Raw genomic sequence first — 15,834 nt, forward strand, 5'->3', positions numbered from 1 at the left:
GAAAAAATGTTTCAAGCATTTCAATACCTGTGAGCATTTTTTGAAAAACGTGAACTTAATTTGTTATTTTTTTGAACATTATAAGAAAACCAAACATTTTTTTTTATAGTTGAGCCCTATTTCTTTGAAAAGCACGTAAAAATATTTTACGGCCCGTCCTTACTGCCAATAGAAGTATCGGCTGTTGGTGGCAAATGATACACGCGAATGTTTAACACCAGCATCAGATCTGAAACATTTTTTAACATCTATTGAAAAATTGTGAATAATTTTGAAAGTGCGAACCAATATTTGTGTCGCACATATTTTTATGACCCACTGTTTTTGAAAACGTGAGCCCTTTTTGAAATTCTGGATTATTTTAAAAAGTAAAATATTTTTTAAAATTCTGAAAATTTGCTGAAAAACACTTTCCCAAAAACACGAACAAATTTTGGAAATGGAAGAATATTTTTGAAACTCCCAAACATTTTATGAAAGCATGAACATTTTTGAACTTATGAACAATTTTTTTAAATGGAAACATGTTTGAACATTTGAATCATTTTGTTTATACAAATTGAACTTTTTATTGTAGGATGAACTATTTTTAATATATGATGAACATTTCCTTTAACAAACTAAACTTTTTTTAGTGTATGGTGAACCATTTAAGTTTTTCAGTGCATATTTGTATGCGCTGATTGTCGCGCATATTCTTCCGCATCCTTAACTCCACTCTATCTTGCCGTGCTTTGGCCAAAGTGCCTTTCTATACCCAGGAGCAAATGCTGGCATGAATAGTAAAATCTAAAAAATTCAAAAAATATCTGATTTTTTTGTAACATACTTCCACAAATGTTTGTCGTGCACGCAAAAAATCATCGCGTAATCACATTGGCGGAAATCGTGCCAAAAAATACAAAATCGAAGCTCAAAAATGTTTTTGTAAGTAACATTTTCAGAGCATCGATTTAGTTTTTTTACCATGCCTTCCACCAATGTGATTTTGTGATGAAATTTTGCATGCACCACAAACATTTGTGAAAGTATGTCGTAAATAAATTTCAGATTTTTTTTTTGATTTTACTGTTCACACCAGGAGCATTTGTGCTCCTGGGTGTAGAAACTCCACGTCTCCCTCTGTAAACTTTTACAAGACGTTTACAGGGGGGCGTACTTTCTTACTGTATGTATGTAGCCAGCTACCTGTGGGCTACCCTTGGTTCTCTCAGATTTTGAGTATGAATATATCTAGTTTGAAGATACGGAACAAGATGTAAGCAAAGGACTTCTTGCTTCTAATGGATTCTATTCTAATATTCGTATTCACAACATACACTTCCAGCGGCCCGAGTTGATACCTAGCTATTTGTTCTCCACCTCCTGCTTTTGACAGCAGCACCGCGTACTTGTTGTCAATGGCGTAAGTAATCCCCCTACAACTCGTCCTTCGGGTTCGAACCGGAGCTCTTCTCGCCCTCGGCGCCGTCGGTCCGTGCCGCTGACGAGTCTGGACGCTTCAGCTTGAACGGGATAGCAGCATGCTTCTTGAGGAACTTGTACATCTCCACCACCGTCCGGTCCCCCTCAAAAGTTATCTGCAAGAGTTCAGCCAGCAAATTGAGTTAGTATATCAGGTTACCAGTTGACTAAAATCCCATAGCACCATTCAAGCTCCACCCATGAGTTTAGCTAGCTGTCCACTGAATCTACCACCATTACCCAAAATCACAGGGCATGACCAATCGTAAAGCACCTACAAAGGCATATACACAAAATTTGCAGGGATATAAGCATGCACAAATCAGCAGCTAAATCACATGGATGTTTTAGCTGAGTTTAAGGAGTCTAGAGACAGCTCTAGCAAAGCATAACGATAGCTGTGCTGAGAAGCCCTATTAAGGACAGGGGCGAGGTTAACGCGATTGCTACCAACTGAAAGACAAATCGCAAAATCGTAGTAAGAGAGATGTGTTGCAAAGCAAGAAGTGAAACATCACATATGTAAGCACTTACAGGCTCAAAGCTTTTCTTCCCAGCTGGATAGAAGAGTATTGTGGGGAATCCATCAGGCTGTAACAGGAAGCAAAGTGTCAAGTCAGGAAAGATAATAAAAAGGAAAACAGAGCTAAATGAAAGGCAGCTTCAAAATGTAACAGTCATAATCATAGTGCCACACCAAAAATAGAAGAGCGCGAGCTTCCCCATGCGCCATTTAATACTATATATGCATCAAAAATACTGTTGCACTATTTCAAGATGTTATGGGCCTCCAACTATAGCGAGATAACCGGGGGACATGGCGCCATCCTTCAACAAACCTGGCGACAGTGTTCGTTTCTGAGGCTCAACTCAACTTGTCCCATAAGACTCGAGCTCTTGTCTCTATCTTCCTAGCCAAATCTGTCTTGCCAAATACGACCTGTTTCCCAAATTAACCTGTCTCTAACTCCTAACAGCATGTGATTCAAATCTGACAATAGCCATACGACCTCTTTAGCCCGTTAGACAAACTGTACCATGACACTGTAGCGTATGGATAAATAGGTGCAGAATAAATATATTTATCATATACTGATACTCCCTCCGTCCCAAAATAAGTGTCGCTGACACCAAAGTTGTGCTAAGTCAGCGACACTTATTTTGGGACGGAGGGAGTAAGATGGCAGCAGACAGATAATGGACCTATACTTTCTGTGCACCATAAACAAGTACAACTGCACATTCAAGTGAGGAAAGTGTTGAAATAACTTCTACACGTTTTATAACTAGTATTGTTTCATATAAAATGTATGTAGAGGTTCTATGACTGTTGATGGCCCGGCACTCAGACTAGTCTAGCAAGTAATATCCAGTTTGAAGAAGTCAAAAGATAGCGACACAGACCTTGGCACGAGGATGCTCATTGTTTGTGCCGTCCATTTTGGCTATTACAAGGGAGTCGATGCCACGGAGATACTTGGCCAGCTTGTTGTAGATAGGCTCCAGTGACTGACAATGCCCACACCATGGTGCATATACCTGCGTCCAAAATGGCACGGCGTTATGGACAACACACAATTTTTATCTTCTCAAATACTACCTGGCAAGAACTGAACATACCTCCAAAAGGACATCTTTTGATTCATCCAGAACTATTTGATCTAGACTCTTGCCAACAACAACTTTGACATCCTCATCATTCTGCACGGGAACACAAAGAATGCCTCATTGTCGTGTAAATAATGACAGGGAAAAGAGATATCAGATAATTCTTCTCCACTCACAGATTCAGGTACTGGGTCAGACTTGTAGGATGGTGTGAGCTTGTCCTCCAGGAAATCTTGAGCAAATTCCTGGGTATTAACGAGAAGTAGAAAGTTTTTTTATAAGGAACATTGTACTTTCTTGAACAATGATACTCGATACCATCCTACCCAACAACATTAGAAATATAAAGTGGTATAAAAAACAGCATAAATCAAATAACAAAAAGCAAAAACACGTTTTTCAGCTTATATATTGCTAACATACTACATTCTCTTGCAACTGTTGACCACACTCTTATGATTTTACTTCCAATCTAGTACTGAATTTGCAAAAAATATTTTAAGCAATTACCTTCATGGTGTCCAGTGATATTTCACCACTGAAGAAAAACTTCTTAGCGTCTTCATTCCCAGTGTAAGCAAGAACCTGCAAAGTAATCAAATCAGGATGTACAAAACAGAAAGAGCAGACAAATTAAAATCAAAGTCAAATTATTGCATTCTATAGTTCTTCTGTACAATAAATCAAAACACAGACAAACATGGCAAAAAATAAGAGGCATTACTGTGGTCTCATGTCCAGTGATTCCAAAGTAATTGGCGACAGGTTCGCCAACTTCCTCATTGTCACGCTCCACAAAGACAAATAAAAGCTGCATTTGAGACACAGGCCACGTCAGTGCTTAGTGAGACTCCACCTCGGCAAACACACGAGTTAGAAAGGAAATAAGTGATGGCTTGGATTTGAGTATAAAGCGTGGAACACGACAGAGGAAAGAAGTTCATGAAACACTGGTCCGATCAGCAGAAAAAAATACCTTCCCCTTGAATGATTTTGCTGTTTCCTTGATGATGGGCAGAAATTTTGAGGACTCCTTCGCAACAGCAAATAGCAGAATCTGATTTCGAAATTAGAAGACAGCAGATCAGCAAAGGAGTGATACATGGGCCGAGAACATGATGAAAATAAAACCCCATGGCAGACAGCATGGCATACTTGCTTCTTGATTGGATTATCGAAAATCGCAGGGGCGGTCTCCTGTGTGAGGGTGGTGATCAATGGGATTTTGTTGGCCGACACAAACTCGGCAATCGCAGACGCTCTGAACTCGCCATCTGCATGGCACACGGTACATTATTATCCAATTTAACGGTCAAACCAAAACGTGTAAAGAAATGGAAAGGAAAGGCTGGCGCTGAAAGCCAAAGCAACTCGGAGGTGAAGATACCAAATACGGTCAGCTTCTCCTCCTCTTTCTTGAGCAGGACTACTGACGGGCGCTTTGCTTCCGGGTCAATGTGGAAAAGCTTGGCTACATCGGGGCTGGTAGTCTGATAAAAGCTGATGGTATCTTCCAGCCTTGAAGCAGCAGCAAGCTCATCACTGTGAGCACCCTATACAATTTGATGACAAGAGTAATTTAATGATTTATCACCATAGTGTATATATGTATGCAGCGCAGAATTAGAATAGCCAAAAATACAAGCGCATCTCGGATTTGTTTTCAGTACATGGTAACAGATCATGCAGGTTGACATTTTATCTAGTAGTGAGCAAAGGAATCATGGAACAGACGAAATGTAATTTTGGATCAATCTGGGGTAACATGGCCACATGGATGGTTGCTGCAATTCAAGCCTAGAAGCAGCAGCAAGCTCATCACTATGAGCACCCTATAACATTCAATGATAGAGTAATTAAGGATTTTATCACAATGTTATATGCAAGTGTCCGATAGCTAAACATATGAGCGCATCCGGGAGCCGTTCTCAGCACATGGTAACAGAACATGTAGGTTGACATTTTATCTACTACTAGTACGTAGTAGTGAGCAAGCAAAAGAACAAGGGCATTCAGAAAAACAGGTGCATTGTATTTGTGGTCAACTAAATTTGGGGTAACAAACATGGCCACATGAGTGCTTTGGTTGGAATTCAGGCATTGTATTCTTTGGTCAATCTGGGTAACATGGGTTGCAATTGAAGCGATTTAGGTTGCTTGGCTTTGCATTGCGTACCGATAGCTAAACATACGAGCAGATCTCAGATTTGTTCTGAGCGCATGGAAACAGAAGATGCAGGTTGACATTTCATCCAGTGAGTTAAGTTAACAGAATATTCAGGGGAAGTGAGAAAAACAGGTGCATTGCACTTGTGGTCAGCTAATTTGGGGTAACATGGCCACATGAGCTGTTTGGTTGCGATTCAAGCACTGTATTCTTGGGTCAATCTGTGTAACATGGTTTGGAATTGAAGCAATTTTGGGTTTGGTTGACTTTGCTGCCACTGGAGAAGGCGCATTGCGTAGCGTACCGAGAGGTGGTCGAGGAATGCGAGCACGGCCACGTCGTCGCCGGTGACGACCTTCTCGGCCTCGTCGACGGCGGTGAGGTTCTGCACCGCAGGGCCCAGCTTCTTGCCAATCCAAGCCACGATGGCCTCCCTGCAGCAAAGCAAAAAATTCATTCTGAACGAGTGACACGACAGCAGCAGCTGAGGGAATTGGGGATCTGGTGAAATTTCTCACTTGGTCCTCTCGCCGGAGTAGTCCCTGGGCACGCCGTCGATGAAGAAGAGGAGGGTGGGGTAGCCCTGCACGTCGTGCGCCTGCGCCAGGTCGTGCTCCTCGGTGGCGTCCACCTTGGCCAGCGCCACGTCGACCCCCTGCTCGGCGAGGGCGGAGGCGGCGGCGGCGTAGTGGGGGGCCAGCGCGCGGCAGTGGCCGCACCAGGGCGCGTAGAACTCGACCATCACGTGGCGGCGGGCCGCGAGGACGGCGGTGAAGTTGGCGGCGGTGAGGAGGAGCACGTGGGCCTCGTCCACCTCGGGGCCCTGGGAGGACTCATCTGACCCGTCGTCGTCGCCGAAGAGGTCCTCGTCTTCGTCGTAGTCGGCGTCGAGGCCGGGGAAGTCCGGAGCGCCGTCCTCGGGGTCGTCGGTGGGGGTGGACGGGGTGGAGTCGTCGAGGCCGGCGTTCTTGATGAGGTACTCCAGGTCGATGTCCGGGTTGGAGGTGGGGACTGCGGCGGAGGCGGCGAGGGGGAGGAGGAGGAAGGGGGTGGCGAGGAGGAGCAGCAGCAGGAAAGATCGGGGCGTCGGCATCGCCGCCATGGCCGGCCGGCGGGCGAGGAGCGTGGGAGAGCGTGTGGGAAGTGGGAGTGGAACTTGGATCCGCCGGCTGGACGCAAAGACTCAATTTTTGAGGAGCGTGTGAGTTTTTTTTTGAGCATTAGTACACACATAAGCGCTCATATACACGTGCATACACTGACCCCTATGAACGCACACACGCACACTCTACCTCTATGAGCACCTCCGAGAGACTGACCTGGCATATCATCTTGAGATTTTACGAAGTCATCGTAGGCGCCTCGTAGTCGACGGGAACGTTTACTCCCACTAAAAACGTATCGCCGGAATTCTTAAAATAAATCCAGGATAAATGCGAGCACCAGGATTTGAATCTTAATGGGTTGGGGATACCACTGTCCACCTAACCATCTCAACCAGAGGTTGGTTCGCTGAGGAGTGTGTGAGTGAGTGGCCACGGTGTGGGGCGCGTGAGGGCCCATCGACCCCTCCTGCTAATGGGCCAGGCAGGCCCAACCAACGCCGATGGCAATGGATGAATTGAAAAAAAAGGTTACACCCTTAAAAAAACAGGTCATGATTTTTTTTAAACCGTTTGACGAACATTCGGCGAATCGACTAGTCCATGCTTCTAAGTTTGCGTCGAGGTTGGTTTTAGCGGATGAGTTGATCCAGACAAATCGGACCGGATGGGGTAGGCGGCGGCCAAAGGGGCGGCGAGCGCGCATGAAGATGGGTGTGCGGGGTTGAAGGGAAGGAGGAACGGGGACGTGGCCACACGCGGGGGAGCAAGGGATCCGCCGGAGAGAAAAGGGAAGAAGGAGGCGGCGGACGGGGTCTGACATGCTGGACCCGCCGGGAGCTCCGCGTCGCCGCTGTGCTTGCCTCCTCTCCCGCCCGCTCGAGTGCGCCTCTTCCTTATCTGGAGTGGTCGGAGCGGCAAGTCGCGGGCTGCTTCCCGAATATCAGCGAAAATCGAGCTCTCCCCCTCCGAATTTGGGGATAGAGGCACGGGCTTTCGGAACTGGGCATCAAATATTTCAGCCCAATTCCTTGGACCGATTCCTTGTCCATCCAAACAACGGAATTCGGGATATCCAATGCCAATATCAATATCTAGGCCTGAATATCAACATTCAAACGAAGTGATAGGATATTCAATAGGATTGATTCTTCATGTCACATATATTCACCATTCAATGTGAAAAATGAATTTATTTAGAGCATCCCCCATAGACAGGTAGAACCACATTAAATGGACAAAACATGCTAGTACGCCGTGTATTATATGTTAGTCAGGCCACCTTAATCTAAAGTTTGATGCGGCACCCCATTTAATGGCGAAAAAGACAACATCCGTATCTTCATCTAGATATAGATATTAGCACAAAATCCATAGCATCTCGTAAGTTTTCTCTGGCAAATAGGAACTGTTTTTAGATACATGACTAAGATATGGTCGCCGGGACTGCTATATATGAACACGTGTTTAATTCTATTAAATAGAGCTTACGACATAGTGCGGTCAGAGATTTTTTTTATCTTATTTGAGAGAACTAGGAATAAATGTTCTATGAAATAAGTCTATAAATATAACACTTCATCTATCCTTTTGAAGCCCAAATACTAGAAACGAGACAAAGCAGAAGTTTCTGCTGTATCTTATGGGGGACAAAACTATTCTGATTTGCCTCATGGTGCTTGTGTTGCTAGGAAATTCCGCCTGCGCTGGTACAAAATCAATCTCCCTATTCCTCTGTGTGTGTGTGTGTGTGTGTTTCATTTTTCCTTCCAACCGGAGTAGAAAAAACCGTCATGAATATTGTCAACTCAACCGCACGAATTTCTTTGAACCCTTTTAATTCGGAGTTCTTTTACTAACGAATGTATGTTGTCTACAGAGTATTGCGTGGAGAGGAATACACCTATCCTGGACATACTGTGCCTGGATTTCAAATGCTATTTCGTTTGCGCGCGTCACTGGGACAATGTCAGGAAAGCCAGATGCGCCGGCACTTTTTTTTACCGCCATTGTCATTGCGTCATTTGTAACTAGAGTTGCACTCTAGCATCATGCCAAAGAATGGACAATGATGTCCAGCAATAAAATCTTCTTGTGACTTGCATGCAAGAACCTTTATCACCATGTTTTGGTGTTCTGTTTGATTTGATTTTTGCTCGTGTGTAATCTTAGATTTAGTGGCTTTGTGTTTGCCTCGCCTAGCGGTTAGTAAGTTTGGAAATAACCATATCCGAAATGAACCAAGCTCTAATTGCACTTGCATACTTTGCCATGGAGGTCCAAGGACATGGTTGTCCGGTAGACAACGCCAACGACAGAGCCATTAATTGCGGACACCATTTTTTTTATAGGCTGATGGATCATGCATTCCATAGAGCAAGGTCTTTTTTTTTTTTTACAAGGAGTAAATCAAGAGCGATACTCGGGCAGAATCACTGGAGCATTTTCTCATAAAAACGACACGTTAATCCATCAGCCCAACCAACAATTACACGGACGGTACTAATATATATCAACACAAGTTACACGGACGGTACTAATATATAGATAGATAGACGAACATGGATGGTTGAGTAACATAGATAACACAGGTGGTCATCCCTGCAGACCATTCGGCATGATTAGTGTGCTATCTCATAAATAAATAAATAAACAATGAACAACATAGGTGGCCATGGCTTAATTAGCTACAAAAAAGTACATCCTCTGTAAACTAATATAAAAGTGTTTAGATCACTAATTTACTTTAAGGAGGGACTAACACATTTGGTATAGAGAGATATACCAACTGTGTTACTTTGTTTCCTTGCTGGACGTTCTGTACGGATCGTCGTGTCCAACAAGAAAGAGTTTGTGCGGCGTCCTTACATTTTCACACAAACATATATATGGGTCGCGCTATTCGTCACCCTGGGTGAGGAATAGTTATTCTTCACCCCCCTCTATTTTACCATCAACGCATTGTAATTTTACGTTCCGTAAGTTTTGTCTTATTTCTGATGTAAAAAGAGACCGTAAGAAAATATATAATCGTTGTAAAAAATATTTTATATTATGTAAAATTACAAACGTAAAAATATAGCGTAAAATACACATAAACTGTAAATTTTCTTGTCTTATGACTTATATTTTTATTTTCTTATGCCAAATTTTACGTAGTAAATCAATAAGAATGCAACTATTTAAATTTCAAACGTAATTTAATTATGAAATGGTCATAATATTACCTCGGATGAAAAATAACTTATTCTTCACCCCCTCTCTAATTTGACATCAATGCAACGTATTTTTATGTTTTGTAAATTTTATCTTATTTCATACATAAAAAGAGAACGTAAGAAAATATGTACTCGCCGTAAAAAATATTTTATATCACATAAAATTACGAATGTAAGAACATAATGTAAAACGTATATAAAATATGATTTTTCAGGTCTTATAACCTATTTTTATACCAAATTTTACATATTAAATCAATATGCATGTAACTATTTATATTGTAAACGTAATTTATTTAGAAAGCGATCGTAAGATTACCTCTGATGAAGAATAATTTATTCTGCACCCTGGGTGATGAATAGTAACACTATATATGAACCGAAGCAAGGCAGAGTTGCAAATAAGGAACGAACAAATGACTTCTTTCGCACTGAACATGTCGTATGATATATATCGACGCTACACTAAAGTAGTTTGGTTCTGCGCAAAATGGAAGAGAGAACAAATATGGTATAACATCTCAGCCTCCAATTTAATGTAACCCAGTAGTGCAAAATGCATGCCAGATAGCTACCGGAGGGAGGTTCGAGTGATGTCCGCAACCCTATCCTGCATGGCCATAGCGACGCGTTCATGTAAGGGCATCAGCCTTTACACTTGAGAACCAGTGAGCTATGAGCTACTCCCCGTGTAAACTAGTGATCTAAAAGATCTTATATTAGATTACAAAGGTAGTACATGTGAATGGTCGCAAAGGAACGGGTAACGGCGAGGGGATGGTTGCACTTTGGGTTCCCCATCTGCAGTGCTTCATTCACATCAGAGAAACACTTCCATTGGGAGAGAAGATCAGACGGATACATGCTGATCGAGGTGCAACATTTCCAACACTCGGGAATCGGCCAACCCATCGCCTATAACCTACCCGCAACCGGTGCAGAAAGAAAGTTAGACAATGTATTTCAGACCAAATGAGGGCCATTTTCTCTTCCTCGCCATTTGTAAAATCAACAGGTTATTGTGTTTTACCTGATGCGATGATTTTCTTTTGGATAAGCTGTTCACTATCATCATGATTTGATGAAGAAAACTGTGTGGCATTGGGCTATCCATCGCAAGCGCTTTTACTGCTAGAACCGTTTGCAAAGATGCATGACACATTTAGCAGGTTTATTAGTTTACAATTAATAATTCCAGTATTACGCAAATTCATATTGCATATCGAACAGTTGTTTGCCAATTTCATATCAGGCACATAAATATATTATAACATCACAATACGGTAGCTACATGAAAACAACACAGTACAACATATAACTAGTTCAACTTCATGAGAACAATATATTCATTTCCCTAACCGAGATCATCCAGGCTTGTCTTATCCACCTCTGCTTTCAGTTCAGTAAGAACCCGTTTTGCACGGGCCAAATGGGAAAGTGCCTCCTCCTTCGCCAACACTATCTTAGCAAAGTCTGATTTAAAAAATCTGAGCGCATTCTCCACCTTCAACTTTTTATCCCACATCTTGAAATATGCTTCAGCGTTGACAAGACTATCTGTAAGCCTACGTGTGTTCACTTCCTTATACATGCTCCAGAGCTTCGTTAGGCACATCTTCAAAGACTCTGGCCACTCTTGATCAACTCACTCCAAGTAAAAACACTTCCGTTCATCCTATAATATTTAAAACTAGATCAGTAACAATTGTAGGAGAAATGGGTTTATAGCAACATAGAAAATCACCAATGCTTATTTTGAAAAACTAAAGAAACATGTTAATTATGACATATTTTCTCAAAAAGATCAATGTGCAAATGAAATAATTGATACTGAGACAACAACCAAATTCTGGAACATCAGAATCTATAATTAATTACAACGATGCTACAAGTTCTTACTCATGTACAATAAATAACAAATTGAACATTTTATGAGGAAGGTAAATATAACTGCAACAGCATAGCGACAGTATTTGGATGACAGCAAATTGATACTAACATGTGTGTACATGCACAAATTTAGTAATATAGAACTAATAGCACTAAGGCCGTCCACTATGTATGCCAAAACTGGTGTAAAGATAACTGTTGTTATATCTCGCACAGGCACATGTCGTATGATATATCGATGCTACACTAAAATAGTTCGGTTCTGCGCAAAATGGAAGAGAGAACAAATATGGTATAACATCCCAGCCTCCAATTTAATGTAATCCAGTAGTGCAAAATGCATGCCCGATAGCTACCGGAGGGAGGTTCAAGTGATGTCCGCAACCCTATCCTACATGGCCGTAGCGACGCCTTCATGTAAGGGCATCAACCGTTACACTTGAGAACCAGTGAGCTATGAGCTACTCCCCGTGTAAACTAGTGATCTAAAAGATCTTATATTAGATTACAAAGGTAGTACATGTGAATGGTAGCAAAGGAACGGGTAACAACGAGGGGATGGTTGCACTTTGGGTTCCCCATCTGCAGTGCTTCATTCACACCAGAGAAACCCTTCCATTGGGAGAGAAGATCAGACGGATACATGCTGATCGAGGTGCAACATTGCTAACACTCGGGAATCGGCCAACCCATCGCCTATAACCTATCTGCAACCGGTGCAGAAAGAAAGTTAGACAATGTATTTCAGACCAAATGAGGGCCATTTTCTCTTCCTCGCCATTTGTAAAATCAATAGGTTATTGTGTTTTACCTGATGCGATGATTTGCTTTTGGATAAGCTGTTCACTATCATCATCGGGGATGTCATGTAGGACATTATAGAAAGCCAACATCAAGAAAACACATCCATACCTTTTGTTTTAAAGAAAGAAGCAAACACATGCCTTTGGATAACAAGTCCATTTTCATGGTACTGCCACCGAAATCGTTGCCTTGGTTTTGGATTTCATGGTTGGTGCCTATTAGAATAAAGCGCTAATGCAAGATCATAGATGACACATCGAGACACGGTATTTGTTAACGAGGTTCACCGATATGGCTACATCCCCGGGGCATTAACGAGGTTCAATACCGAAAATATACGAGTTGTTTGGCATTGCCAATGTTGGTAGGAAGTTGTTTATCGAGGTTGTTGAATGATTGATCTATTCCAATCATTGATGGGATTCTGAAGATCTCCATTGGAACCCTGCCATGAAGATTATTATTGGAAATGTCCAAATATTGAAGCATTGGAAAGTTTCCAAAGTTTGGTGGTATGTGGCCGATGAACTGGTTTGAGTATAGAGAGAGCGATCCCAATTGAGACAAGTTTGAGAAGGATGACGGAATGACCCCTGTAAAGAAGTTTGGAGCTAAACCTATTTGCTGCAATGTGTTGAGTGTTCCAATCCACTCCGGAACCACACCTGTAAAGTGATTCCCCGACAATGCTACACCAATCAAGTTGGGAAGGTTTGCTATGCCAGAAGGAAAATTTCCAGATAATTGATTCTTTGCCAAGTATAGACGCTGGAGTTGATTGGAAAGGTTACCTAATGAACTCGGTACATGCCCAGATAGATGATTCATAGTCATGGAGAATATCTGTAGTTTCATGCAGTTGCCTAAGCTATCCAAAAACTCCCAGTCTTCCCTGCTATGTGCTTGGAGTTTATTCTCTTCAAGATTCAACAACGACAGTTTGGTAAGTTTGCCAATCATGGTGGGCACCAATCCGGTGAAGTTGTTACCGGACAAATCGATGTTGTATAGATTGGAAGCATTAGTGAGTGAACTAGGAATGTTCCCTACGAAGAAGTTGCCGCCCAATACAAGTATCTGGAGATTGGGAAGAGAGGTACAGAGAATTGGTGGTAGCTCTCCACTTAGACCATTGAGAAAAATGCCAAGGCCGATGAGTGTAGAAATATTCAAGATGGTTTGCGGAAACCTACCTGCCAACTGATTGGCACCTACATACAGGTACTGCAAGCTGGATAAATGTGCAAACTCACTTGGGATATTTCCCTTGATGTGATTATATCTGCAATCAATGGCAGCTAGTGTTGTGATATTGGCAAGAGAGGTTGGGATGATGCCAGTAAGGTTATTATGTGACAGAAGTAGTTTGTGAAGGTGAGCGGGCAAATCAACAGAAATTTGACCGACTAGGTTGTTAGACAAAACATCGAGCACCCTGAGCTTTGTGCAGTTTGCAAAACTCGGCATCGCTCCTTGCAATGTGTTATTATTCAAGCCCAGGGTTTGGAGGCGATGCAAGTGACCAAGGGAGGGTGGGATCTCTCCTGTGAGTGTGTTATCCGTTAGATCTAGATAATGGAGGAATGTGAGGTTCCCAAGTGAAGGAGAGATGTGTCCTACCAAATCTCGACTTGTAAGGTTTAGAGAAGTGACACGATGTGGAGTCTTCACCATACACAGGACACCTTCCCAGCTGCAAAAGTGGGTGCTATCGTTCCAGGACATTAAGGCTTCGTGCCGGTCGAGGCTGATTGCGTCCTTGAAGTCAAGCAGCGACAACCGATCTGTCTCGTTTCCATATGAGAAAAAAGAGTTGCAGGTGACCACATGTACACTGCAAACTACCAACACCAAGAGAAGTAACTGGCTGGTTGTAGTAGCTTCCATGGTCGGGTAGCTCTGTATGTAAATGTGTAGGTCAAGTTAGCTCACCAGCATTCTCTATACATGCATTGATGCATACATAAGATGATAAGAATAATCCGAGTTTAAATAAGTCTAACGTAGACATGTTAGCAGGTACCCATCCGTGATAAATTGTGTCGTGTGAATCGCCTGGGGATTTTCGTGTAAAAAATGAATTACCTGGCGATTTTTCCCCCTCTAGCTTTTCCTTGCCTGGCCGGAACAAGAGCTACATCCGCCGGAAGAGAGGCATATATGTGTAAATGCAGATTAATTTGGAGTGTGTGGAGTGTTTGGTTCACCGTCGCTAGCCACTGCGGCGTCAATTTATAGGCCGGATGTCGACACTGGTGATCGACTACTAGCTTAGTGCTGCTGTCCACTCGAGCAGTGTGTGATAGCCACTGGAAAAAAAATAACACGCTACAACGCCCCTAATAACACGCTATAGCGTGTGGAGAATTATCTCGTTAAATTGATCAGTGTACAATGTTTCACTAATATCACACTATAGCGTGTTATATCATGATTAATAACATATTTTCAATGGGGGCGCTATTTCTTGTAGTGTGCTATTTTTTTCCTTCTTTATAACACCGCCGACAATCCATAGTTGTGTTTGTTAGGAGCACTAATAAACGTCAGGTCAACGCACTTGCTCCACCATTGACCACTAGGGCGACCTGGGTGGGTTGGGCCATAACCCACCCATACCTGGACCAGCGAGGCAACGGAAAAAATCTCTACCTATAATAATATAATAATAAAATCAATTTTTACGTAGCTATAATAATGGACGAGGGAGTTATTCGGCGAATCACTGTGTTTTTGCAACAGATCCGAACGGATCAGGTATCCTTGGATCGCAATCAGACGGTCATCTGTCATTGTCCACCCACTTCTTCATGGTGTTGTTGTCTATCCCGTGGTCCCTCTTGCATGCTGGCCGTTGGTCTCTCGCAATTGCATGGTTATAGAGCACAACACACCAGTTGCCCTTCTTCTGTGACCTCGCCTCCCCTATCCCGTCCCACCATGGTGCGGACCAAATCTGTGGTTAGATAGCCTACCAGGGTTCAAATCATGGTGCTCGCATTTATCCTGAGTTTATTTCAGGATTTCTGGCGATGCGCGTTTAGTGGAAGGAAACATTCCCGTCGATTACGAGGCGTTTACGATGACTTCATAAAATCACAAGATGATATAATGGATCAGTCTCTCGGAGATGCTCATAGGGATAGGGTCTGCGTGTGTACGTTTATATGGATGAGTGTATGCGTGTATATACGAGTGTTTGCATTTGTATTGTGTTTAAATAAAATAAAATAATGCTAAACGTACAAAGAGTTACACGCAATTACACACTGACTAGAATTCTTTCTTTCTAACCAACCTCTGCCTCCTGATTTGCATGATGTGGGCCCTTACTTTCCCTTAATCTCCAATCAAAACCCACCTACGTGTAAAACCCACCGGAAACCTATGTATGTATAGCATTACTCCTCCCTCTCCCTTTTAGCTGATCTTATCTGGACACTGTCCCCTCTCCCTTCCCCCTGGTTCCTAGATAATTTAACTGAACCAATTAAAATTTCAGGAAAAAATCTGAGTTTTATTGCTTCAACTATATAAGCCCCTCTTGTATTTTTGGTCAAACTTTGACTAGAATTTGAGT

General features: G+C 42.5%; 2 protein-coding genes and 1 long non-coding RNA gene across 5 annotated transcripts; 1 reads left to right on the forward strand and 2 right to left on the reverse strand.

Moving 5' to 3' along the window:
• Nucleotides 1-1,189: 1,189 nt before the first annotated feature.
• Nucleotides 1,190-6,417, reverse strand: LOC125514607 (protein disulfide isomerase-like 1-4). The gene is made up of 12 exons (XM_048679943.2): nucleotides 5,758-6,417; nucleotides 5,544-5,673; nucleotides 4,460-4,625; nucleotides 4,228-4,346; nucleotides 4,049-4,129; nucleotides 3,797-3,883; nucleotides 3,583-3,657; nucleotides 3,249-3,317; nucleotides 3,085-3,165; nucleotides 2,869-3,003; nucleotides 1,999-2,055; nucleotides 1,190-1,580 (listed from the first exon to the last, which is right to left on the reverse strand). The coding sequence occupies exons 1-12, from the start codon at nucleotides 6,339-6,341 to the stop codon at nucleotides 1,419-1,421; spliced, it is 1,746 nt and encodes a 581-aa protein (XP_048535900.2). The 5' UTR covers nucleotides 6,342-6,417; the 3' UTR covers nucleotides 1,190-1,418.
• Nucleotides 6,418-7,842: 1,425 nt separating this feature from the next.
• On the forward strand, nucleotides 7,843-8,466 carry LOC147963018 (uncharacterized). Its single transcript, XR_015607232.1, has 2 exons — nucleotides 7,843-8,051; nucleotides 8,222-8,466. It is a non-coding gene; the product is annotated as an uncharacterized LOC147963018 (long non-coding RNA).
• Nucleotides 8,467-10,798: 2,332 nt separating this feature from the next.
• On the reverse strand, nucleotides 10,799-14,473 carry LOC147963019 (uncharacterized). Of its 3 annotated transcripts, none has more exons than XR_015607230.1 (3): nucleotides 14,340-14,473; nucleotides 11,971-14,153; nucleotides 10,799-11,235 (listed from the first exon to the last, which is right to left on the reverse strand). XR_015607230.1 is itself a non-coding variant. In XM_087526596.1 (2 exons), the coding sequence occupies exon 2, from the start codon at nucleotides 13,719-13,721 to the stop codon at nucleotides 12,576-12,578; it is 1,146 nt and encodes a 381-aa protein (XP_087382722.1). In that variant the 5' UTR covers nucleotides 13,722-13,798; nucleotides 13,875-14,004; the 3' UTR covers nucleotides 11,741-12,575. The 3 variants fall into 3 exon arrangements, 1 of the variants encoding a protein (XP_087382722.1); XR_015607231.1 differs by lacking the exon at nucleotides 10,799-11,235 and having other exon boundaries at nucleotides 11,741-12,157; nucleotides 12,262-14,153; XM_087526596.1 differs by lacking the exons at nucleotides 10,799-11,235; nucleotides 14,340-14,473 and having other exon boundaries at nucleotides 11,741-13,798; nucleotides 13,875-14,004.
• Nucleotides 14,474-15,834: the final 1,361 nt, after the last annotated feature.

Source organism: Triticum urartu, chromosome 6A (genome assembly GCF_056163025.1).
Source record: "Triticum urartu cultivar PI428250 chromosome 6A, HENAU_Tu73, whole genome shotgun sequence".
Classification (NCBI taxonomy): Eukaryota; Viridiplantae; Streptophyta; class Magnoliopsida; order Poales; family Poaceae; genus Triticum; species Triticum urartu.